Source organism: Elgaria multicarinata, chromosome 9 (assembly GCF_023053635.1).
Source record: "Elgaria multicarinata webbii isolate HBS135686 ecotype San Diego chromosome 9, rElgMul1.1.pri, whole genome shotgun sequence".
NCBI lineage: Eukaryota > Metazoa > Chordata > Lepidosauria > Squamata > Anguidae > Elgaria > Elgaria multicarinata.
Genome location: NC_086179.1, coordinates 86,868,144 through 86,894,934, shown reverse-complemented (window position 1 = coordinate 86,894,934; position 26,791 = coordinate 86,868,144). Strand labels below are relative to the sequence as shown.

The 26,791-nt window shown below is 42.3% G+C and overlaps 1 protein-coding gene across 1 annotated transcript; it reads left to right on the top strand.

The window, feature by feature from the left end:
* Nucleotides 1-1,649: 1,649 nt before the first annotated feature.
* On the top strand, nt 1,650-26,550 carry PHYH (phytanoyl-CoA 2-hydroxylase). The gene is made up of 9 exons (XM_063134291.1): nt 1,650-1,866; nt 4,946-5,001; nt 7,009-7,119; nt 11,363-11,531; nt 15,672-15,753; nt 16,192-16,373; nt 20,424-20,573; nt 23,420-23,554; nt 23,746-26,550. The coding sequence occupies exons 1-9, from the start codon at nt 1,762-1,764 to the stop codon at nt 23,797-23,799; spliced, it is 1,044 nt and encodes a 347-aa protein (XP_062990361.1). The 5' UTR covers nt 1,650-1,761; the 3' UTR covers nt 23,800-26,550.
* The last annotated feature ends 241 nt before the right edge of the window (nt 26,551-26,791 follow it).

The window sequence follows — 26,791 nt, the reverse complement described above, 5'->3', positions numbered from 1 at the left end:
TGACCAAAGTCTTCGCCCAAATGTGAATGGATAATCTCCATGCAGTCCTGGGCACCAGCCAAATTTCCTTCGCCTTTTATATTTCGCTATGATTCTTGTTAGAGCTATCGATTTAAACATCACACTCTTCTCCCAACCTTCCTTGACTTTCTGAAACTTTTTGCTCTGGATTAATTAATACATAAGAGCTCCCAGCTCCCTTGGACCCGTTACTCAGAAGCCCCAATGAGGTTTGCGGTCATGGGAAACCAGAGCCAGACACTTTGTCTTCTAATGCTATCTCGGGATTGCAGCAGGAAAATAGGAAAACTTCATAGTTACTTGATTCCCACACACGTTTTACTCTATTGCTCTGAGGGCCCCCAAAGCAAGAGTCCTTCTGAACAACGAGGTGGAACAATTTTCTACCTGCCATGATTCCAAAAAAGGCCTTGAAAAGACAACTCGGGAAATCTTCCCAAACACTGGAGAGACAAGCACCAGCACTCCTTCCCGTCCAAATGAGGAATAGTAAGAAATAGGCCACACAATTGCAATGATGTAAAACTGTTTATTGCTGTTCCCATGGTAACCTGGGGTTTGTGAGGTAAGCTCAAGGAGAATATTCAAAGTGGGATCTGATGATGAAAGATGGTGTCATGGCAGAAGGTAGGGTGGCCATATGGAAAGGAGGTCAGGGCTCTTCAACAGTTTTAGGGAATTTCCTGTTTTATCCCAACAGTTAAAGCTGCAGGTCTTGTATGGGCCCTGTGCCCTTATAATATTGGCCAGGGGAAATAATTTATTATATTTTGGGTCACTGCCCCCATCTGACCCTCAAAAAGCAGGGCTGGGTTCAGCAGCACCCCTGAGCCACTCACCTAATCACAAAAAGGGACCACAACACCTTTATTTATATTATTCTTTCTAGGGTTTCCAAATCTTGTAATACTTGCAGAAGCATCATCATGGGATATTATATTACTTTTAGAGGTATATAGATATCAAATAAAGAAGAAAGGTATATTATTTTAGAGGTATATAGGTATCACAAATAAAGGTATATAGAGGGTATCACAAATAAAGCCAGTGTGGTATAGTGGCTAAGGTGTTGGACTGGGAGTTGGAAGATCCGAGTTCTAGACCCCACTCGTTCATGGAAACCCACTGGGTGACTTTGGGCCAGTCAGACTCTCAGCCCAACCTACCTCACAGGGTTGTTGTGAGGATAAAATGGAGAGGAGGAGGAGGAGGATATACGCCGCCTTGGGTTCCTTGGAGGAAAAAAGGCAGGGATATAAATGTAATAAATAAATAAAGCATTAGGTCTGAACATGCAGCATTCGTCTGGTGCTGCTGGCCTAGGACGGCGCTCTTCTCAGGGGAAAAACCCGAAAGTCTAAACCTGGCAGTCACTCTAATAGGAGTGGTTTTAGGGATCACTCTAAACTTCTGGTGGACATGGTGTGTAGGTGTGTGCGCGCGCGCGTATGTGTACATTTAAATAAATAAATTTATTTAGGATTCATTCCTCGGGGTACGGGGAGAGCCTCCCCGCTCTCCCCTCCGACACCCACGCCTCACAGTGACGCGAGGGGCCCTGAAAGGCGAGGGCTGCCTAGTTCCCCGCCCCTTCGTGGCGGAGCCTGGTCAGGCTCGTCACCCACGAAAGGAGCCAGTGAGCGCAGCGCGCTGGTGTTGCGACTGCTGCCGCCTCCTCTTCGGCTCGTTTTCCGGAGCCGCGGCGGCGATTCTTCTTGTTGTCTTCTACCTGTGACCGTCATGGAGCAGCGTGGGAAGGAGGCACCTGCTGCCAGGGCGCCCACCCGGCTGGGAATTGTGCTCCGGCACCTCTTGCCCTCCCGGCCCGCTAGCCTGGCCGCCCTCGTATCCTTTTCCTTCTCCGTTGAACTTTGGCCGCGTAAAGTTCCGCCCTTCTCGGCGCCTGCTTGTTGCGTCCTTCTTTTCTTTCGGGGCAGGGTTGCCAGCTGACTCAGAAGAAAGGCCTTGCTCGGCTCCTGTGCGTTTAAGAGCTGTTTGGTCTGAGGGCCAAAACAGCGGGGCGGTGGGGACTGAACAATGAGTCAAATCTACTGCCTGGACCCAGCCCAATGGACTGATCCAGCCAGGGGTGTGTGTGTGTATTCTCTCCACCCCACCAAACTCCAAAGCGTTTTTAATATGAAAAGGAGGACAGGGCTCCTGTATCTTTAACAGTTGTATTGAAAAGAGAATTTTAGCAGGTGTCATTTGTATATAAGGGGAACCTGGTGAAATTTCCTCTTCATCACAACAGTTAAAGCTGCAGGAGCTATACTAGAGTGACCAGATTTAAAAGAGGGCAGGGCACCTGCAGCTTTAACTGTTGTGATGAAGAGGAAATTTCACCAGGTTCCCCTTATATACAAATGACACCTGCAGAAATTCCCTTTTCAATACAACTGTTAAAGATACAGGAGCCCTGTCCTCCTTTTCATAGGGTCACCCTAGTTTTGTTGTTTGCTTTTTAATCCCTGTTTCCTGCTCCAGCTACAGGCAGGTAGGTGAGGGGGCCTGGATTTGGTAATTTTGCATCCAGCCCCCACTCCTCTGGATTTATTTGGGGTGCTTTTCGCCCATGTAGACCCATGCGCTGGTTGTGCTGGTGGAAGGTACCTTCCACAACACACACACACACACACACACACAGCTGCCAGCTGGGGAACTCTTGTTTGATTAAAGTTAGGATATTTATAGTTGGGGTTAGCTATACTGATGGTGGAACTTTATAGTAATTGAGCTTTATTCTTGGACTGGGATTGGTCCATGGATTTGTGAGAGGGTTTGGAAGTCAAAAGGGGAGAGAGAGGAAGTTAGGACAGTTAATTCCTAGGAGTAAAAAACTAGAGGAGAAAAAATAGGAAGAAGAGGTTAATTTGATTTAGAACTGGAAATTTTCTTGGCAGTGGTGAGCCTTCTTTGATCCAAGTAGGTTTTATTTTTTTAAAAAAAAATACGTTCCAGAGTCTATTAAATGTTGACTATAAGTCCAAAGTTCTTTCTTTCTAAGTGTGCCGAGGACTGCAGTGTTAGGTCACAGAAAATGCATCATGCTGTCAAAACACTGTCGTCTATCTTTATGCATATCTGTATCCTATGTGGTTGCTCCCATATCAGAAGTATATGTTGTGTCTTCTACCCAAATGGTGCTTCCTAATGGCATACTTACATAATGCACAAGCAACTCAAAATATGTCACTTCTCTGTAATCTGTGTACACCATCAGGAAGAACCATTTAGGCAGACAACTTTACACATTACAGCAATAAATTGGTGTGCCTGCAAGTGCAGAGGTCTTGACAATTACAGCCGTACAGGTCCTTTTAAATTTTATTTAAAGGTGCTTCCTTGTGTTTAGGACCAGTTTGTACAAGTAACTTCAAAAAAAGGGGAGGTGAATAACTTATACATGTGAACATCTAACTGTTAATCTTCATGAGTGCCAATGGTCTATGGATTAGGGTGACCATATGAAAAGGAGGACAGGGCTCCTGTATCTTTAACAGTTGCATAGAAAAGGGAATTTCAGCAGGTGTTATTTGTATATATGGGGAACTTGGTGAAATTCCCTCTTCATCACACCAGTTAAAGCTGCAGGAGCTATACTAGAGTGACCAGATTTAAAAGAGGGCAGGGTACCACCATGTATATGCAAAGTTATTCTTTCAGCATCTGAATGTGGTCTTGGTTCTGGTGAACAGCTGAAACGTTTGATGAATTAATAGCTGGCAACAAAACTCTGCCATAATCCTAAAGGTTTAAAAAATGCGCACAATCAACATAGCACAATTATTAGCAGTAATGAGTATACAGTAAATGTTCATGTGACCATATGAAAAGGAGGACAGGGCTCCTGTATCTTTAACAGTTGCATAGAAAAGGGAATTTCAGCAGGTGTCATTTGTATATATGGAGAACCTGATGAAATTCCATCTTCATCACAACAGTTAAAGGTGCAGGAGCCATTCTAGAGTGACCAGATTTAAAAGAGGGCAGGGCACTTGCAGCTTTAACTGTTGTGATGAAGAGGAAATTTCACCATGTTCTCCATATATACAAATGACACCTGCTGAAATTCCCTTTTCAGTGCAACTGTTAAAGATACAGGTGCCCTGTCCTTCTTTTCATATGGTCACCCTAGTTCATGGAGCTCACCTGTGAGTTGTTTACTTTGGGATTAGTCCTTACTGGGCTGGTTCACATGATTGCTGCAGCCCACTGTGGCTTATTTAAGCCATAGTAGGTTGCTGCTCCAGTCAGTCATTGGTTATTGAGTCATGCAAACCAGGAGAGGATGGCTTATTCAAGGGTTAAACAACTCTCGCATAACCCATGGACTGTTTTAGTCACAGTGACCACCCAAGGTAGGCTGAATATTCAAGAGTGTCTGACACACACTATAAATAAAGTCAGAGTGGCTGCAGTGATCATGCAAACTTGGTCACCTAAGGAACATTTAAATCAATTGAATTGAAGTCCAGAATTAAGTTTTAACTGGGTATATAAAGCCCATTGATTCCTATGAACTAGGCATTCTTACGCGGAGGGGAGCAGTATATTATCGTAGATAGTATTGGGTTTGGGATTGAATTCCAAAGTACACCTCCCAGAGTTCTTTGGAAAAGCAAGATATATAGATATACATATAATAAATTACTTTCTCTAGAGTGTGCCTCCTTTTTCACTTGAGTTAAAACATTAGATTCAAACTACCTTTATTTGCAAGGGCTAATACAGACCTTAGATATAAACCAGCTCTAAGATAATTATGGCAAATAATTTAAACGTAATATGTTACATTATATTTAGTTTATTTCCTCTTTTATGATTATCGTTCCTGTGATTCTAAATCTGTTCTGAGTTTATTTCTCTCCCAGATGTACTATTTGATCAAAACAATACTTTATTTCCTTAATATATTCTCAAGACACCATTTCCTACTGCAACCCAAGCTGCTACTATGAAATATCCAAAACAGTTTTGGTATGTGGTATTTTACTCTTATTTACCCTATAGTTCCATGAAAACATTGATGGAATATTAAGCTCTTTATGGCAATGAGTGGAAACTATTTATATATATATATATAGTCAAAATTTGGATTTGGTGAATGTTTAATAATTTTGAATCCATTGGTCATCATCTTGCTGACTTATCTGACTTATACAGTTCCGTAATAGCAGGTTTCTTCTCTGGGTGAGTGATACCTGAAAAAAAATGGCTACCAAATTATCAGGTTGTAAGAAGCAATATCCATTGCCCACTGTTGCAGGATTTTCTAAACAGAAGACATTCAAATTTAGTTCAACTCCTCTTGTTCCCACTGCCTCATCTCCATTTGAAGCAAAGACAGGGAACATAGTATAAAGTAAATATTTAATAGCTCAATCCTTTTTATGTCTACTTGGAAATATATCCTGTTGCATTCAAGGGGGCTTGCTACTCTTTAAATGTATAAATATGCCTCTCTGTTTCACATATTTATATACCAGGGTTTCTATCGCAACATATTTATATAACAGGATTTTTATACAATAAAACACTATCAAATTCAAATGTAATGCTTTTATTGGGTACATATGTTTCTCCTTTTTTTAGCATGCTCTTACAGGGCATAGTTGTTTCTGTGTATTTCTGGATTCCTAGAAATGTTTATGTGGCTATTCTCAAGAATCAAGCTGAACCAAGCTTCCTGTTGTCTTCATGGAAACAAATACCTTCCTATTACCACAGATTTAAACTTCTTATCTTCAAGGAACCCTCCCTGCCAAGCCCTGCCCGCCCCGGTGTGTTTTCTCTGGAACGCCTCTCTGTTGCATGAGACTTTAGGGAAGTAGAGCAGAACCTTTTTCACCCAAGGACCAAATTCAATTTTAGAGATACATTGGGGACTGCATTCCAGTGGTGGGCAGGGCCAAAGGCAAATGAGGGTGTGTGGGGGCAAACTACCAGCAACTCCCCAAATACCAACATATCTTAAAAGTTCGTACTGCCTGTAACAAACCCGTAGGAGATCCATGTCAACCTTTTAGAATGGGGAAAAAACCAGTGTGGAACCTGGGGGACGTCTACACCTATGGGTGTAGCGGGCCAGAGAGAGGACAATCCTGGACTTCCCTACTTCCGGGATCATCGCCTTCTGTCTACACGTGGCACGCAACGTCCCAGGAGGATGTCGCGCCCGCCATTTTGTTCATTTTTTTTAATTGAAAAAGAGCGCAGGAGCGTTCCTGTGCAAAGTGTTTTTAAATTAAAAAATAGTCCCACTCCCGCCACCCCCAATGGGCACAGAGCTCCTGATGAACTCCGTGCCCAGTTCCTGGCTTTTTGCGGTTACTTGTGCAGAGCCGGGACAAAAACTGGATGCCCGGCCACACGTCTCGCAGTCTTGGGATCAACCTGGGACCGCGGGAAAAGTCGGGATAGAAGGGTAGGGCGATATCCTGGGGAAAGGGAGGGATCGTCCCTCCCTGCTCCTGGGATCCCCTCATCTAGCCATGCCCCTGGAAAACCACAAAACAATTAGTGATTGGGGAGAAAGGGGGCATGGCCATCTGGAGAACCTTGGAGAGCCAAATTTGGCCCCTGGGCCTGATGTCCTGCACCCCTGCTTTAGGGCATGCAATAGGTTACATAATAGTTTGCATGGAGCACTTCCTTGGGGCTGTTAATTGCGGGGAAAGATTGGTGGTGGGCCAGCTGCCTTTGAGGGCAGCTTGCCTGCCCTTACTGTTTCTTCAATCACGGAGCCCAAGGTTTTCCTGGAACACAGTTTTAACATTGCTGCCAAAGATTCAAACATAAACAATTTGTTTGTTCAATGCAATATTAAAAGCAAGCTCTTGGAATACTGTTGGATATAGTCTTTTTGATATATCAGTGATGATCTTTGTTTCAGTATTTTTAGTATTTGCAGAAACAATAAAGTTAATGTTTTGTGTCTTCTTTTCCCCCCCCTTAACAATCCTTGTTTATTTTTTATCTCCACAGCTACACCTTGGATAATAACCTTCTAAGCCCAGAACAAAGGCATTTCTATGAGGAGAATGGTTTCCTAGTCATAAAAAACCTGGTCTCCAATGAGGACATTGAACGTTTCAGGTAAAGTCCAGTGTGGTGTCTTAACCATATAGAGTGGAGATTGGGCCAGTTTGCATTATCATTGCAGCCCATTGTGTCTTATTTAAGCCATGGTGGGTTGCTGCACATGCTGGAGGTCATTTTGAATCTTCAGTCACCAACAGCGGTAGTGATGGTGGTGCCTTGGTTTGCCGTGTGGTTGTTGGAAAGTGTCAGAGCCTGGCTTTCTGGTACACTTTCAGCATCCTGACACAGACAAAGATTTCAGTGAAGCTCTTTATTTTAGCAAATCAAGTTACACAGATCAGCATTTCAGAGAACATGGTACTTAGCTTTATGCGTTTAGTATCCCAACTACAAATCAGGTAGCTTAGGCAAAGCTACTGGCATGTTGCTTTGTTCTAGAAACAGTCTCAAGGCCAGAAATTGCACATGATCAGAGATCAAAGGGAAAGGAAAGGAACCTCTCGTGCAAAGCACTTGAGTCATTACTGACTCCTAGAGGGACGCCTACTTTCGCTGACATTTTCTTGGCAGACTTTGTAGCGGTATGGTTTGCCATTGCCTTCCCCAGTCACGGTTACCTTTCCCCCAGCTAGCTGGGTACTCATTTTACCGACCTCGGAAGGATGGAAGGCTGAGTTGACCTGAGCTGGCTGCCTGAAAGCCAGCTTCTCAGGCTGTGGGGAGAGTTTTGGATGCAGTAACTGCTGCTTGCCACACAAGGCTCATCAGAGATCAAATTCAACAGTAGATTCTAAGTCAGAATCTCAACGGTATAGATTTCAGGCAGCCACTGTTTTAAGAATCACAACAAATCTAGTCTTGAAAGAATTCTGGGAAATCAATGAAGAAAGCACATGATTCTAGGCAAACAATAGCTCATGATTAGTCCAGGCATTTCAAAGCAAACAATGAAAGATTCACGAGAAGTCCAGGCAAGGAAGTATTCTGGGCAAAGAAAGATGGGGTTCCCAGCAGAGGCATTTGCTCCTGCTGCCTATACAAGATTCAAATAGCCAAGAGTCCACATTTCACGATACGACCAGGCAAGGAAGCAGTTTGGGCAAAAACAGGTGACTTCCCTAACGCAGGCTTGCCAGCCTTTGTCCTGGCTCCTGATATCAGTTTCAAAGCAGAGAAGAGTGTCAGGCGTGATAGGTCCAGGCAAGTTAAAAGTCTGGGCGGTAGAGACATTCCATATTAGGGAGTGTACTATACTAGATCCCAGGCAAGCCAATAGCCCTACCCACTTGAATTTTAAAAATGCCTTTTAATGATGTGCTGCTTTTAGTGATGTATTGGTTTTAAATGTTTCAATTAGTTGTGTTGTGTTGTGCCAAAGGGATCCAAAGGGAGAGGCAGGTAACAAATATTTTTTTTATATTATTATTGTTGTTGTTGTTGTTAAAAAGGGTTATGTCCAAACAAGAAAGTGATCAAGGCATTAGAGATGTTGTTTCCAAGCCCGTACACTGGCCTAGAAGGGGCTGACCGGAAAAACTGCGTGTTACCGGGCACTGTCAGAGAAGGCATCTCAATCTATGTGATACCTCTCAAAGCCCTCTCTCTTTTCTGAGTCCTCCCCCTGCTTGGTTTCCACAGAAGATTTCTAAGGTTATAAATCAGAGGTTTGACTCAAAGCCTTATCTTGCACCTGTAGCTGAAAAGGAACCTTGGGCCATGGCTAGACTTAACCGGGTCTAGCGTGATGGAGGGTGGAGGATCTCGCGATACGGTTTTTAAAGGAGGAGGAGAGCTTGAATGCAAAACAAGTGTTGTTGTTTTTTTAAAAAATCCCGCTCCCCCACCCCACCCCCGATGGGCACAAAGGAGCTCTGGGTCCCGGCTCCTCGCGGTTACTCGTGAGGAGCCGGGACAACCTGCGACGCCTGGTCACATGTTCCGCAGTCTCGGGATCATTCCAAGATTGCGGAAAAAGCGGGCTAAAAGGGTAGGGCGATATCCTGGGCCAAGGGAGGGATGTGTTATGTGAACGCACAGGGACAATCCTGGAGAGATCCCCGGGATATCACCCCATCTAGCCATGCCCTCGATCTCCTTCAGCCTGTAATCCGCTGAGAGGACGGGCAGAGCCAGACACTCGCCATTTGGGCATTTTTCAGCCTGGGCACACCCAAACCAGCCACCCTCCCTCAGCCTGCCATCAGATAAGAAACCAGGTTATGCTCTCAGGCTTCCCGTGACTGAACTGGATTCTAAATTACTGTGGCCCACATAAACACTTGGGCTAGGCCTGACAGAGGGGGACACAACCCTCAAATAACCCTGATGGCTATGTGTTACCTCTAGTATCCAAGGCAGTAAGCCTATATGCACCACTTGCAGAGTGTCAGGTATAGGTATAAGTCTTCAACAAGGCCAGAGGCCTTGTTGTAATAGGTAGATTTATTAGAAATAGTTTTAGAATGTCAATGTCTCTGCAAGCTTATCTTTGCCAGAGTTTCTCACGGGAGTAGCTCTCTCACTCCCTGTCGTGGCCTTGCAGCTGTAAAAGGTTTCCCCGGGAACCTGAGTATAGTAGAAAGGTGGGGGCCACTGTTTGAAAGTGTCACTCCGACTGTAGCATCATCTTGGTGGGTTATGCAGTCCCGCCCTGTTAGCACATGGGTATGGTTTACAGGTCAGAGAACCTGTCTGTCAAGTGGCTTTGAGCAAGCCTTTATATAATGGAGCAAAAGCCGAACAGCTTTTGCTAGATTACATCTCATGATGCAAGGCCTGAAATCCCTCCTGCTTACATCCATCTCTGCTTGGGACTTTGAAAGCACTCTGCAAATAAATGCTCTGTCATTTGGACTTTAGACATCTAAAGACTGTGCCATAAAATGTACTGTGAAGCTTTTCATAGACTTGAACTTGCATTTGCTCTAAATTGTGTGTGTGTAGCCTGACTCAGGTGACAGAGAGCTCCCCCAAACTAACGTTACATGCAGGGGAGTTTCTGTGCCTGAAATTGTGTTTCCCTAGTCAGCTCAGAGTACGGCAGGCTGGGATTGACTGTAGATTTTCTTCTCTGCCAGGCTCAAGTAGCAGAGAGCTTTCCCAGAGCTAACATTACGTGCAGGGGAGTTCTTGTGCCTGAGATATTCCCTTCCGTGTGATCATGCCTACCAGGTCAGCTCAGCATATGGCAGGCTGTGATTGACTAGTGCGTGATCTTCCTCTCTGCCAGATTCAGGTGGCAGGGAGTTGCCAGTGCTAAGCAGAAAGCATGGGGCTCCTGTGCCTAAGTTTTTTTACCCTACCCATGAACTTGTTTAGGCTTTCACCATGTTCCCTGAGTTATCCACCTGTGGCCACGTTTAAACTAGCTCCCTTGGGATGGTTTCTTAAGCCTTTCAAGAATCCCCCCCCCTATGTGATTGTCTGGAGCATCGTATCAGGAATGGAGCCTAAAGCTTTCTGACCATCATTCCGTTTTAAGTGAGTTTTTGGAGTGTGTAAACATTAAGCCTGTTGCCGTGAGATTTCCTCAATAAAAAAGAAGTCTCAGTGATGTGAGTGTCTCGTGTCAGTTTGCCGGCACGTGTGAATGCCAGAGGGAACTAGAATACACACGACACTGGGGAACATGGGTGGGAAGGTGCTGTTGCACCGTGTCCCACTTAGTTGGTCCCTGGCCGACAGCTGGCACTGTGTGGACAGAGTGATGGACCCTCAGTCTGATCCAGCACAGCAATTCTTTTGTTCTTAACCCTACAACACATCATGGGTTATTTGAGGGTTATTATTATTTATTACATTTATATACCTCTCCATACCTGAAGCTCTCTGGGTGGCTTCCCCCCTCCCACCAACCCCTGCTGCCTGGGTTTGGGTGACACAGGAAACCATGGCAGCCTCCCACTGGGGGTTGAATATCTAACTCACCATGGTTTAAATAAATAAGCCACAGTGGGCTGTGGTGTGAATCAGGTCATTGTCTAAATACTTGGGTTGCAATCCTTTGCGGCATGCTCAAGAGCTTGTATGTGCCAAGCAGGACCTAAAAGCCACAAAAGTTCCTCCCCAGATGGTGCATTGGGTTTGAAACTCTACCTGGATGTTCAAAAATCCTTGTCATTTAGCATATATAAATTTTCATTAATAAATACAGAGTGCAACAGCTAGATTCTAGCTGTTGTCCATAATTTTTGAAGGCAGAGGTATTCATTTTTAAGAGCCACAGACTAATTTTAATGTAGCAAAACAACAACAAAAAACCAGTTGAACTTCTTTTTTATTTTAATCCTGTCTTTAGAGATGAGTTTACAAAGATCTGCAAAAAGGAGGTGAATGTGCCCGGGGTGGTGGTGATGAGAGATATCACCATTGCCAAATCAGAGTTTGTTCCAGATCAGAAAGCAGTTACAAAATTACAAGATTTTATGGAAGATGAAGAGCTCTTCAGATATTGCACATTGCCTCAGGTAAAAACAGGAACATCCTGAAGACCACAACTGTTGTGAACCGCCCAGAGAGCTTCGGCTATTGGGCGGTATAAAAATGTTTAAAAAAAAAAAACTGTCTGTATTATTATGAGCGCCTGAATAATGTCTTCAATCTAAATTACTTGTGACCACATCTATGATCTTTGTAACACATAGCCTGTTATAAGAATGTTGAGCTACACTGATGTTCTGCCAAGAACATACAGTTCAAACTTAACAAAAGGTAAGTGACACAGAGAGTAAAACTACGCATGATGCCTGAGATGTGAAAACAGTATTGCTCACCACAGGTTTTTTTTTTTAAAAAAAGAAAGGTAGACACAGCTTTTTAAAAAAGAATCAGAGTTTCCTTCCCCTGCCTCAGTTTTCCTTTATTTAAATTGACCCATGGGGAAACTTGCAGATACCTCTGTGGTAGCTTTATATTTCCCCCTACAGGGAAAGCAGCTGAGTGGGGAGGCTTTAATTGAGGAAAACAGCATGGAGGAAGGATCACTCCCCTCCTCTAATTCTGCAGTCCTATCCAAATTTGGCCCCCTGACTGGTGTTTTTAAATTTACTAGCTGTACCCAGCGTAACATACACCGTTGTCGCATATCTTAAAGTTTATTAATTAAATATCACGGGCTGCTTGGAGGCCGCTGATACAGCGCTGTCTGGCAGACCTGGGGGGCAGGGAAGTCGAGGGGAGGGGGAGCAGGTGCCCCCCTCTCCCCAGGGTTCCTGTCAGCCTTGGGCCACCCACCCAGCTTGCATGAGATTAGGCTGGGGCCTGGGCTCACAGCAGGCGAGCGGCCTCTCACCCAGCCTTCAAGGGCCCCGGCCGTGCCTTGCTCATGCTCATGCTCCGGACCATGGCGCTGCCACCTTCGTGGGGGGGGGGGTGCGAAGAGGCAGAAAGGGGGGTAGGATTACCTTGGAAAGCCCGGAGGAGTCAGGCGATGGGCTTAGCAACCTGTATCAGCTGACGTTACATGTTGTTACTGTTGCTTAGCAACCTGTATCAGCTGAAGCCTGTACGGAAACATACCTAAGCGTTTTATAGATATATAGTTTCTTTAGTTTGGCTCTAACAAACCTTGAACAATGCTTCGCGTTAAGACCTAACTTTTGCTGACCGCGCCCAAAGTCTAGTGAAAGAAAGCATGCAAATACCAAAATGTTTGATGATCACTATTGCATTAATTGCCATATTAACTCAAATCAATAAGGAGTGATTTAAACCTTTTTTTTTTTTAGCTTGCTGTGCTGTAGGAATAGGCAGGCAGCTCTGCTACTGAATGTGAGTTATGCAAAGGCATCTTCCTCTCGTGTAATTCCCATTCCGTTTCAATGAGATACGTGCATGGGGATAGTACTGACGGAATGAGACCCTAACTTGTGAATTGTCAATTGTTTACACAGCACAGTAATCTTGCAAACAAATTTCAAAGCAGGGCATAAAACTTGGGCGACTTCACACATCATGCTAAATCCCCCTGAAATAAGCCACGGTGGGTGAGTGGCTTGTCCTTCACTCCTGATAGATGATTGCCTGCTCACTGGCTTGCCATGGCTTGTTTCTCCCTCAATCCGTCTCAGTCGTCCTGGCGACCGCCAGCACATATCCCAGGTGCCTGTGTGGCAGAAATCCTTCTTGCCTCATTTCCTGTGTCAGCACTTTTTCTGCAATTGCTTTCAGTTCCCCCTACACCCCACCCTTTGTGCTTGTCACCTTGCTCTACTGGTCTCAGTTGCTAGCTGTCAGATATACATGAGGGTACAGAGCAGTGAGCAAGATTGTTAAATATGCACTAATTTCAAGGCAGAGTGGGGCTGAGTGGGTAAATACAATGGTGGCCAAAATTGTGGACCCTTTTTGAAATTTTCATGTTTTGCAACTTTGCATGCTTATAGAAAACATTTTGTTTCACGAGATTCAAATGTTTATATATCAATTGAAAGACCTGATTCACGTAATACAACAATCCTGCTTCTTTTCCTGGGTGTCCAATCAACGCTTTTCTTTGGTGCCATTGCTCTATTTATGATGTACGTACATACACTTTTAATTTGAGAAATACTTCAAATATTCACACAATCTCCAGTTGCGCTTCAGTTACGGAACAAACAGCAAAACTGATTTTCCCCAACTTGAAACATGATGCATCGCAACAGCTGCCATGTGATTGGTCCCCAGAACAAGGACTGTGATTGGCCAGTAGGGTTTGCAATTCCAATCCGCTTCTCCACTCAATCACACCTGTGTTTGTTTTTAGACTAAAGTAAGCATAACTTTTTTTGTACTGCAGTTATTTTCATTCTGGTTTTTGTATTCAGCATTAAATTCTCTTTCAATTGATGCATAAACATTTGAATTTTGTGAAACAGAACATTTTCTATAAGCATGCAAAGTTGCAAAACATGAACATTTCAAAAAGTGTCCACAATTTTGGCCACCACTGTATATGCCAATTTTAAGGTAGACAAGTGAGGCAGATCACTAAAAATATACAAATTTCATAACAGTAAAACAGAGGGGGGAAATTATGCAAAATTTCAAGCAGTACAGATCCACTCCTGTGCACTTGCACAAGATCATTTTTTTAAAAAAACAGTGCAAAAATGTTCAGGACTCTTCCCAGTGTTCCTTCTTCGAGATTTCTCTAAAAATAATAATTAAAAGTCCATCCTGAGGTGGAGGACGTTGAGAAAAGATGAGGGAGAATGACAAAAGCACTAGCAAGATCACGAGGAACAGTGGGGTTTTGACACTCCTGCTGTTCCTGAAAACCCACTATAAAATCTTCCTGCTGGGTTTGGACATCACAACAAGCCACCCTGAGAAGAAGCCAGGCTAAACAAACCTACTACAACCCATGGGTTCTCAGGGAGGCTTCTTTGCAAAAAATAACCCATAATGGAAAAACTGCAGCAGGTTTGGATGTCAGACTAAGCCACCCTCTAACCACCCACAATAATAACCCACCATTGGCTTAGTGTGACATGCAAACCAGGTCATTGTATTTTAGTTGGATACATCCCCTTAAGCCTGGCTATTTTCATAATATCACCCACACAGTATGGTGACTTAGGTGCTCTTTAACAGGTTTAATAATGTAATCCTATACACACATACCTGGGAGTCCCATTGAATTCCATGTAGTTTACTTCTGAGTAGACATGTATAGGATTGCATTATATGTTGGGCTTTCTCTGTTGTGGCACCCCGACTGTGGAATGCCCTCCCCTTGGAGGCCCGACTGGCGCCAACTCTGATTTTATTCCGGCGCCAAGTGAAAACATCACTTTTTAACAAAACTTTTAATGGTTGAATTCACTAGGCACATTGTTTTAACTGTTTTAGTAGATTTACTACTTTTAAATTATATATTGTTTTAACTTGATTTATGGTTTAATTTGTTTTTAGCTGTGTATACTGTATGCTTTTATCTGTACGCCACCCTGAGATCTTATTGATATAGGGCGGGATGTAAATGTTTTATTTATTTATTTATTTATTTATTTATTACATTTTTATACCGCCCAATAGCCGAAGCTCTCTGGGTGGTTCACAAAAGTTAAAACCATAATAAAACAACCAACATGTTAAAAGCACAATTACAAAATACAGTATAAAAAGCACAACCAGGATAAAACTATGCAACAAAATTGATATAAGATTAAAATACAGAGTTAGAACAGTAAAATTTAGATTTAAGTTAAAATTAAGTGTTAAAATACTGAGAGAATAAAAAGGTCTTCAGCTGGTGATGAAAGCAGTACAGTGTAGGCGCCAGGCGGACCTCTCTGGGGAGCTCGTTCCACAACCGGGGTGCCACAGCGGAGAAAGCCCTCCTCCTAGTAGCCACCTGCCCCACTTCCTTCGGCAGGCGCTCATGAAGAAGGGCCCCTGTAGATGATCTTAAGGTCTGGGCAGTTACATATGGGAGGAGGCGTTCCTTCAAATAACCTGGCCCCAAACTGTTTAGGGCTTTAAATGTCAATACCATCACTTTGAATTGGGCCCGGACCTGGACTGGCAGCCAATGAAGTTGTAAAAGGACTGGCGTAATGTTTTAAATAAATAAATAATAAATAAATAAGTATACATCTCATGAGATATTTTCTTCACCTTAGATCCTGAAATATGTTGAATGCTTCACAGGACCAAATATCATGGCTATGCACACTATGTTGATAAATAAACCTCCAGATCCTGGTAAGGAATATTTCAGCAAATGATAAATATTATATTCTGTTCGTGCATGTAGGCACCATTTTATTAAAATAATGTTGGATTTTACATCTTTTTTTTCTGTTAAAACTTGGAGAGGTAGTTACTGTGATGCAAGTCTAAATGAAGCTGTATGCCACTGGGATACAAATTTACCCATCTCCAGCCCAATGATAGATGGCAAAACATAATGATATTGTACTTTTATTATAAATTCACCAGCCTGAATTGAATTCCTATCTATGTCTAGTGTACCCTTCATTTCCATTTGGAATTAACTGGAGGAGGAAGTGTTTGTTCTAAAATAGAGAAATAATTCCTAGCCGCTCCATCACTACAACAGATGGAGCCATTGCTAGCTGAAAATAATTTACTTCGTTTTGATTCATTCTACGGTTGAGCTAACGCAAATAACTTTTGCAGGAAAGAAGACTTCTCGCCATCCAATGCATCAGGATTTGCATTTTTTCGCCTTCCGACCCGCAGATCGCATTGTTTGTGCCTGGACTGCCATGGAGAGGATTGATCGCAGGAATGGATGCCTTGTAGTGTTGCCAGGAACTCACAAGGGGTCTCTGAAACAGCACGATTATCCTGAGTGGGAGGTAATTTTGTGTGTGTGCATCAGTGGAGCAGACTACAGTTTGGGAGGTAGAATGTAGGTGTATTTAGAGAGCAAATTCTTCACCATTACTTTTAATGGTCACTTTTAGCAACCTTCATATAACAGACTTGGATTTTGTAAAAGGGTACAATACTCCCCTGGTTGCATAAATGCTGCATACAACTAATGAACACCATATGAAGGTTGTATAGTTCATTATGTTTTGTATTTACTGTTAGAAAAATCTAACAACAGCAACAAAAATTATAGAAATAATTTTAGAAGACATCTAAATACTAAAACAAAGTTTAAGGCACACACACAAACATGCACACTTATTTCTAATGTTAACAGTGTGAATGTCTTAAGGCAGCCTTCCTCAACCTGGGGCGCTCCAGATGTGTTGGACTACAACTCCCAGAATGCCCCAGCCAGATGCAGGGAGATGCAGTCCAACACATCTGGAGCGCCCCAGGTTGAGGAAGGCTGCCTTAAGGGTTATTGTCCATTCCATACTGAGAATTCATAGATTAGTTATTATTTATTAAAATGATTTATAAAAGCCGTAGTTACTAGGATGGGGCACAATAAATATGAATATAAATAGTTGCATTTGTCCTTAACAAAAAGCACGAAATGACTGCAACAGAGTTCATGAAAACGACATAAATGGCACCAGCAGTTACAGCTTAATTGCTATGTCACCAAATATGTGTACAAAAATATTTAAAACATTAAAAGAATTAAAAACAAATCCCAAGAAAGCCAAAGCCAAATGCATTTTGACTTCCCCGAGGAAGACAAAATTGCCAAACAGAAGGAAGACCTCAGAAGTAAGCATGGGGTTGCAGAGCACTTATTTCTAGTGTGCTGTTTTGGACTTTAAAAAAAAAAGCTTCTGAGTCACCACACTATTAAAAGTCAGTTCTATATGTGTTTACTCAGAAGTAAGTCTCTCTCTGTTTAATGGGGTTTACTCAACGGTAAGCATGTATCAGATTTTAGTATGACTTGGATGTAAATGCAGTTGAAATCAATGGGATTTACTCTTGAGTAAGGGAACCAGCAGATCTCTATTTATGAACTGGAGATGCACAGCTTCGCATGATCAAAGTAAAGGAAAATCGATCCTTCATAAATGCAGAGCTCTCAAGGTCCCAAGTTTCATCTATTTATCTTTAAAAATGAGGGAGCTGCAGGCAAGGAGGGTGGGGTTGGAGCAGTAAAACGTCCACTCATTCCAACATTCCACACGGAGTGTTGGAGGAGGAGAACCACCCCGCCCTCCCCTTTCATCAGCAAGACTCCATTCAAAGTACATGCCCCCAACAAAGGAAAAAGCGAGGGGACAGCAGTACACAGGCACATTAAAGTCACTTGGGGAAAATAATCCAGACTTTCCCTGCTCCAAAAAGGAATGAAAAATGGAGGGGAAGAGGCAAAATGAGTGCAGGACAGGGCTGATGTCATGTGAATACTGGGCTGCAAAATCGCCTACCAGGCATGGCGAGTGTGCGATAAATCGCTGGTGTGATGGAGCTCTGAGTCAACTCAGCGTGGACTAATAGTCAACTCAACTCTGATCCTAATCCACACTATGGGTGATTTTTATCATGTCGTGTGCGGAGTACCCCCTAGATAAACAACTGTTGAGTTGGAATGAACACAGCCTTTTCCTTATTGTCATATAAGGTATTGCAGAGACTTCTCCGCAGTTCTCCCTGTTTTTCCAGGTGACAAATACTGTGATTTGCCTTCTTGCAAATAAACAAAATCCAAACTCCATGTTAAAAATATTAATAGCAGCTACTTTTCTTCTTTTTAACTTAAAAGTAAATGCTGGGGATACGATCTGAATCAGGAAACTATCATAAGGGGGCTTTGACACTTAGTCCCCTTCTGCGGACCTCAACCACCCAACGCCTTCAATTTACATTTCCAAAAAGTAATCTTTTTTTAAAAAAAGCAAACAGTAAGTATTGGGTCTAAAATGGCCAGAAACTCAGTGGCATAGCTTTTTAGTCTGTTGCACCAAAAATAACGCTATTGTGGCATTTTACAGACTGCCAAATAGCATAAGCTTTCATAGATGGGAGTCCACTTCATCAATGCTGTGTTACCAACACACACACACACGGGAGATAGCAAAAAGAAGTTAGAAGGAAATGAAGCTGAGAAAGTACAAACAGTGGTATTTAGTTATTGGATGCTAACAGGAAACTCTGTTATCTAAAGTTCAGTATGAATAAATTATCGTGGCTAGACCAAGGATTGTTTAGTATTGAATTCAGTGCTAAAAGTATGAGGCTGAAAAATAGTTTGACAGATTCATGGATGATAGACCTCTTTCAAAAGCTACAGTAGCAAAGTAGAACCTTGGGGCTGTTTTCATGGGGGGTTTCCTGTGGCTTCGCTACATTGTGAGGCCCTTTGTAGCACATGACATTTTGGGCACTGTGCTCCGAACTAGATGGCTTTGCCTGGAAAATCCTCAGTGTCAGAGAGTTCTTTTACACCCTTCTTTTTAGTAAAAGCAGCTGCAAATGCCTGCTCTGCAGCGTTCGCCGTGGCTCCGCATTAAATCATGGCCATGCCTGTAACCTTCCTGTGACGTGGGCTGGCCCTTTCCCCATTCACTCATTTAGCATTCCCATTGAGAGACATCTATGCACTTCCTGCGTTAATTAACCCCGGAATTTGTTGCTTTGCTTCTCTGATGTGTTGTTAGCTCCAGAGCTGCGTCACTCCAGAGTTGCAAAGAGATGGTGTTAATTTGCTTCTGTGATGTGTTAGTTTTGGAGCAGTTGGGTTCTGTTTTTGAACTTGGCCATTTCTACTAGATCCTCTGTGATTACTTGTCTTTTTAATAACTAACTGTACACTCAGTCCTTTTATATATGTAACTTTTGCTGGAATGGTCTATCGACTGCAATATTGTTGTAGATTTAAAAAAATGGGTTCTGTGATGTAGTGTTAGGGGTGGTGCAATACTTTTTGAAGTGGAATTTATTTGTCCCAATGGGGTGCTTTCATGGGGAGCCAGTATTGTGGGTTAGTTATTCCCCAATCCTGTTCATTAAACTGTAGTGGCAGGAGATGTTGGTTCTATTCCACACACGCACCAGAAGTATATCTTTTCTGGCACTGAAAAGCTAGGTTTTGGGAATGGCCGGCTCCACCGTGTAACAATGATGGCACAGAGCCAATTTCAGCATTCTGCACAGAATAACAACCACGTGTGCTCTTCCCTGCTTGTGAAGATGAGGTCCTTTTTGTTCAGATGCAGTAGATAGCGCACACTCGCCATGCCTGGTATGCAGTTTTGAAGGCTGGTACTCACATGCCTACCCAGTTGAATTTTAAAATGTCTGGCTGTTGTTTTAGTAATGTATTAGTCTTATATGTTTTCAATCAGCTTTATATATTTTATAGTATTTTTATATTTGATGTTGTACACCGCCTTGATCCAGAGGGAGAGGCGGGTAAGAAATAAATATATCATCATCATCTTGGTACCTGAACCAAGAAATTAACAATGCAAGGTGTCCCATCAACTAGGTGACCATATGAAAAGGAGGCCAGGGCTCCTGTATCTTTGATAGTTGTATTGTAAAGGGAATTTCAGCAGGTGTCATTTATATGTGTGCAGCTCTTGGTGAAATTTCCTCTTCATCACAACAGTTAAAGCTGAAGGAGCCCTGCCTAGCTTGACCAGATACAACAGAGGGGAAGGCTCCTGCAGCTTTACTTGTTGTGATGAAGAGGGGATTTCACCAGGTGCTTCATGCATACCAATGACACCTGCTGAAATTCCCTTTTCAACCCAACTGTTAAAGATACAGGAGCCCTGTCCTCCTTTCCATAGGGTCACCTTTTCATATCAGCCTCATATGCCATGGGCCACTGCTGGAAACAGAATGGTGGTCTACAAGGACTTTGGACTGATCCAGCTAAGCAGTCTTTATGTTTGTAAGTGTAGGTTTTGAAGTGAGGATATTTTCAAAGACCAACATATCTATAAATACGATAATTTTTACATTGTTTTTTCTAGGGTGGCGTAAACAAGATGTACCATGGAGTGCGTGATTATGACAAAAGTGTTCCCAGAGTTCACCTTGCTATGGAGAAAGGAGACACAGTATTTTTCCACCCTTTACTCATCCATGGCTCTGGAATGAACAAGACGGAAGGGTTTCGAAAGGTAATAAGATACTAATTCAAGCTGCAGGCTGTTTTTTAAAAGCCTGTTTCATAAGTCCAGCCCCTTACGTGTTTTTAATTAACATTTAATCCTCCTTTGAAGAGTTCCTTGGACTAAACGCCTACATATTTTGAATTTTAAAGCTGGGATAAAAAATAGCGAGATTTATTAAATGCCCTGCAACTTCTCATTATGGTAAACGTAACGAGGCATGTTTTCCTGCGTGGTGAAAGTTCTTCATTCTCACTTTCTGCTGGGATGCCCTGGCCACTAGAAATGAAAGATTAGGGTACTGACTTGCTAGTAAGTTTTATTTAATGAGTAGATACATTAGTATGCCTTGAGGGAGAGGGATGTACAAGAGAGGGAAAGGGCCTTTTCGGTGGTGGCCCCCCGACTGTGGAATGATCTCCCCGATGAGGCTCGCCTGGCATCAACACTGTTATCTTTCAGGCGCCAGGTCAAGACGTTTCTCTTCTCCCAGGCATTTAACACCATTTAACAACGCTAAGTTTGTTTTTTAACGGACCCCCAGAACGGTTGTTTTTAAATGGATACTGTTGTTTTTATACTGTTGTTCTTGTGTTTTAAATTTTGTATACTTTTAATGTTTACTGTTTTTAACTTTTTGTAAACCACTCAAAGAGCTTCGGCTATGGGGCAGTATATAAATGTAACAAAATAAATAAATAAATAAATAAAGAGACCCTCATGATGCCCAAACATACCGCAGTAAAGTTCTTACCTATGTAGTGAGTTATTTTATTTTATTTTTTTATTGCATTTGTATACTGTCCCATAGCCGAAGCTCTCTAGGTGGTCCACATAAGATAAAACATTTAAAAACAATATGCAAAAATTAAAAACCACAAAAGCATGCAAAATGCGCGTACATTTAAAACCGTTTTAACCACTTTAGAAACGATGAGCCAAAAAACAGACCCAGGCTCACTACATATTGCTAAATGCCTGGGAGTAGAGAAAAGTCTTGACCTGGCACCGAAAAGATGACAGTGTTGGTGCCAGGCGGGCGTCATCAGGGAAATTGTTCCACAGTTGGGGGGCCGCCACAGAAAAGGCCCCTCAACTGTGGAACATTAACATCTTGGTTGGAGCTGTAATGTTTTCTTTTTCCTTTGCTGGGGGGCTGCGAAGAGGTTGCCAAAAGAAAACTGGGGATGGAGGGCAAAGATCATGTCCCATGGGAAATTTCTTGGGATCCTGGAGGAATAGCTTTTGCTCCTGAACAAAGGTGCTTTCTTGTGGGGCAGCTCTAAAAAGCAGCCCTCTAGCAAAGCAACAGAAACACTTTTGTTGTTTTGCTAAGGGGCTGCTTTGAACAGCGTCAGAGTGGCTCTGAAAATAAAGTGAGGTATTTCTGGTTTTTTGGGGTGGAGGTGGGAAATAACTCTTTCATTTCAGGATTTGTCCAAGATGAGTGTCTCTGGGGTTCCGGATGGCTTCGCAATGGCGGCTGTGCCATGTAGATGACCTGCTGCTACTGCAAATCCACTCCAGGGCAAACCCTTCATCAAGACAAGCTTTTGGTTAGCAAAGAGCACTTTCCTGCATTTGCAAATCCAAGTAAGCCAACATCTGCTATAAGTTTTAAATCAAGACAAATCATGTGTTTTTGACCTTTGGAGGGCAAGATGCTTGTGACCAGGCGTCCGCCAAGCCCCCCACATGCCACCAACAGTCTGTGTCCTGCGTTGTTAAGTTCCCCAAACAGTTTTTCATCATGTGTAGCAAATGATATTCTTGTAGGCACATTTACATCACAGTCTTTTCCATTAACACCTTTCAGTACAACACTACTACTGTAGACTTGTGTTCTTGCCACAAATCAATTCTTTGGATATCGATCTTGAATTCTCTTTTTTCTTGAGCTACCAGCTGGACATCACCACCTTTTCCTCCTTCTCCATTTAATTGAGGAAAGCTGATTCCACCAGTTTCTCCTCTCACATAAATCCTCCATAAATTGTCCAGACTTCCATGGGTCATCCATAAATCTGCCCTACTTCCTGAGTAGGGCTTGGCTGACCCACATCATTGTATGGACCATGTGCCAGAGAGTCTCCCTTCTGCTTCAGCAATATTTGAGCGCACGCAGGGCCAGGCAAGGAGGGCCCCCCATCTTTAGTAGAAATCTGTTTTATTATTTTCTCCCAATTTTTAATAGTTTTGAAATAATCTAGCAGTGCTTCATCTTCTATCTTCCATAATGAATTGCTTCCCAAATAAACATCTGTGATGTTAGTAGGAGGACCGAGGTTGGAGTTTTGAGAGAGGCTTCACAGTTTACAGTGAAGTACCAAAAGAGATACGACATTTGTCATCTTCTTTATGTATTTCCAGGGTAACATCTGCTCCGCATACACTTGAGCAATATTAGGTATTCCCCTTGCACAAGTCAACCCTTGTGTGTTCTATGGAAAGGTGTTTACAACAGTTGGGTCATTTTGACGACGCAGCGATCCTCCTGTGCATCTCACGTTGTTTTTTCCGCTACAAAATACAACCCGGAAAATCCATTGTTTTTTCCGCTACAAAATACAAGCCGGAAAGTCCATTTCTTCTTGGCTCTGACAATAATTGGCGCCATTTCCTGCTGTGTGCAGGAGAAGCTGCGCTACAAAAACGCCCACTGAATGGGCCACGTGGTCGCTACATGCTTCCTCTTTCTTCCCTGTGTGAAGAAAGAGGAAGCTGTTCGTCTCTATTGTGGGACGGAAACAGGAGGCAAAGTGACAGTCGGGAAACACGATTTCTTCCCATCTGAAATCGCTCAGTTTCAGCTTTTCTATATTGTTTAGCGTGTGGTGGTTTGTTCGTTTTTGCAGGCAATCTCTTGTCATTATGCAAGTTGTGACTGCCACTATATTGATGTGAAAGGAACTACTCAAGACAACATTGAGAAAGAAGTTCAAGAGATTGCAAGAACAAAGTATGGTATAGATTCAGCTTTCGCCATGAAGGTAAGCGGAGGGTTTTGAAGTCTTGAATCAAAAACATTTAACAGCATACCTCCAGAGTTATTCATACAAACTGGAGTTGTAGGAATACTTATTTCAGTAGAAATAGCTTATCCAGTCTAATCGTAGACATTTTCTTCTGTATAGCATCATTTTGAGACCCCATAACGAATTCTTCCTATTTTTGTTCTTAGGATGCTTGGATGCTTCGAAGTCGTCTTGTTAAAGGAGAGAAAAGAAGTCTTTAAAATGTTACCCAGGTGCCAAGGCTGGAATATCATATACTGGATTTCTGAAATGCCTAAAAAATCATGACCCCCTTGCTCGAATGTGTTCTGAACTTTTTTTCTTACTGGTCTAATTCAAGTACTATGCAATCAGTAGTAATCTCAAACAATTCTGAAGTGGATTTATATGATAATGACTCTAAGGCTGAATAGTAGGCACACCTGCACACCTATATGCAGGGAAAGACCCGCAATGGCTGTGCATCTGTGCCATATCGGTTAGATGACACAAGTGCAGGTTTGCAGCCACCGTGGGGCTTCCCCACAGTGCTGCGTTTTGAAAAAGTTAGGGATTTACCCCAACTTTTTCTAAGGGAATAATGTCAACACGGTGCTTCTACTCCGGGGCCAAGCCGGGGGCGGAGCCTGGTGGAAGGCAACCAGCAATTGGTCGGTCGCCTTCCATCAGGAAGAGGGCAGTGGTGGCTCTGGGACCTGGATGGCTTCCCAGAAACCCCGCGCTCCGTCCTAGGCATCAGGATTACTCAATGCCGCCCCAGGAGAGGGAAAGCACAGGGTTGAAGAGAGAGGCGGCACCAACCTGGCTCTGTGAAGTCAACCCCCTCCCCTACTTACCTGCAGATGTGGTGGGAATGTAGAGTGACATGTTTTCCGGTCAAATGTTTTCCGAGAATTTATGAAAATAACAAACAACAAATTAATGTGTGTTCAGCATTGGGGTTGTGCTTAATATTTGAGGGAGAAAATGAAAATTATGTATAAAGAATTAAGCTTTTTTATGTGGCTGCATGACTAGAAATTGCAAGATTCAGGAAGGCAAATTCTGAAATATCAATAGATCTATGGTTTCAGAGATTATGGATGATTGCTCTAATGGATAAATTGACCTAACAAAAACAGGCAGAAAGACAGCAGAAGAAGTTTTTAAATGATAAAGAATTCATTAATAGTAACAGACTGAACACACTATCTGCTCAAACAATGGATTTCTTACTGTTTATATATTTATATACGTTTAAAATTAATAAAAACATAATTTAAAAATGCAGTCATGATGGCAACAAGACAGGATCTTGTAATTCTACATTGAATATTTTACTGATTACCTCAATTGGCAATTTCCAGACCATTTGGTCTTGACGCATACCACCACAAGTGAAATAAATAATTTTGAAAAAACTATCAACTTCCATTAAACGTTTTCATAGTGTGAGGTTTATGCCATTCCCTTCTTCTCCTAAAGTAATTCCTCTTGATAAATAATCCTATTGCAAAGAATCCTTGAAGAGAAAAGGCAAGGCAGCAGTGGACTGCACATTGTATCATGATATCTCTTTGTCCTGCAGTCTTTGCATTTCCACACATGAAATGCTTAAAGAACTTCTTCTAGAGGGTCAGTAGATGGTGCTCTTTTCCCAGAGAACCCAATTAGCTATTGCTGTATGCAGTGTAAGTTCTACTTTTGATTCTTCTGACCCTCAGCGTCTTCTGTCCCTCATATGTGGCTATACATGGGATGTCTTGAATTATTAGCAGGGAAGACCACCTTCCAGGCCAAATCAAACAATTGCATTGTTTGACTTGCAGGTAGGATCGTCATGATCTATTGTTTGCACTTTCAAATGTCCAAAAGCTAATAAGTACATTCATTTTGCGCATGAAGTTAGACCCAAGGTAGAACAGGAACCCCTTGGGGGTTTGTTTTATTGTTTCTTAAGCCCTCTTAGTCCCAGACTTGGGCAACAAAGCACCATGCCAGGGATACACTGCAACATTTTGTTGTAGGACCCTAGTTGTTTTGTTTTGCTACTGGAGGAAGGATGGATTTCATTGCAACTAACATGAACGTGATGATTTCAGCACCATTGCTATCTTGCCTTGTCAAAAAGAGCAGTAGTAATTGCGTAGGTTCCTTCTGCACACGTCCTGGACAGGATAGGTAGATGCACTGTGTTTATGTCATGAGCACCGCAGTTCAAGAAGCTTCGCATGGGTTTAGAAGTGACATACACAGATGATAGATGTGTTTATTTTTAATCCATTTATTTCTCTTTATTCCAAAGTTCTCAGGGCAACATACATAGTCCACCCACCATTTTATCCGCACAGCAACCCTGTGAGATAGATTATCTCCAGTGAGTTTCATGGAAGACTGGGAATTTGAGCCTAAAATAAATACCCTCAACAGGCATACCCTTTGTTTTTCGGTGTTGTTGTCCCCAAATATCCTTGTTCACGTGTGTGCAAACCTGGAAATACAGAGTTATTTTGCTGAGGTGTGGTGCACCCATAGTAAATTATGTATTACACTTTAACAAAACGGGATATTAGTTTCCTAACAAGTGCCCATTTCTGTAGCTCTTTCTGGGTTTTTTGGGGGTCATTTATAATTTAACATAGAAAGTTTTTGTTTAATCAAATGTGCAATAAAAGCTTAGTTATACTATTTTTAGTAACCTGTAACATATTTAAGCATAATTCTGACTTCATACTAAAGTTATAATTAGATACATCAGATACTAATAGCCTATTTCCCCTCCTTATTGTTTTATTATGATTTTATTAGAATGTAAGCCTATGCGGCAGGGTCTTGCTATTTACTGTTTTACTCTGTACAGCACCGTGTACATTGATGGTGCTATATAAATAAATAAATAAATAAATAAATAAATAAATAAATAAATAAATAATCTAACATGTTCGACACAGAATTTGGGGTTTCAATTAATGATAATAAAAGTGTCATCAATATATGTATATTCTTTGAGTATCTTTTATGTACATTTAAGGTTCTATACATATTGTGTGAATAATACAGTCAACAGCTAGAACTCTAATATTCCTCTTTTTAGCTTGAAGTCTTTCAGGGTCAGTTCGTTTGCAGACACTTTGGCTTTGGATATATTTATGAATTTTTAACTGTGTGTTTCCTATATCCATTGCCATGATCCATCAAACTCTACATGAGGACTTGCATGTGTTTACTCAGTTT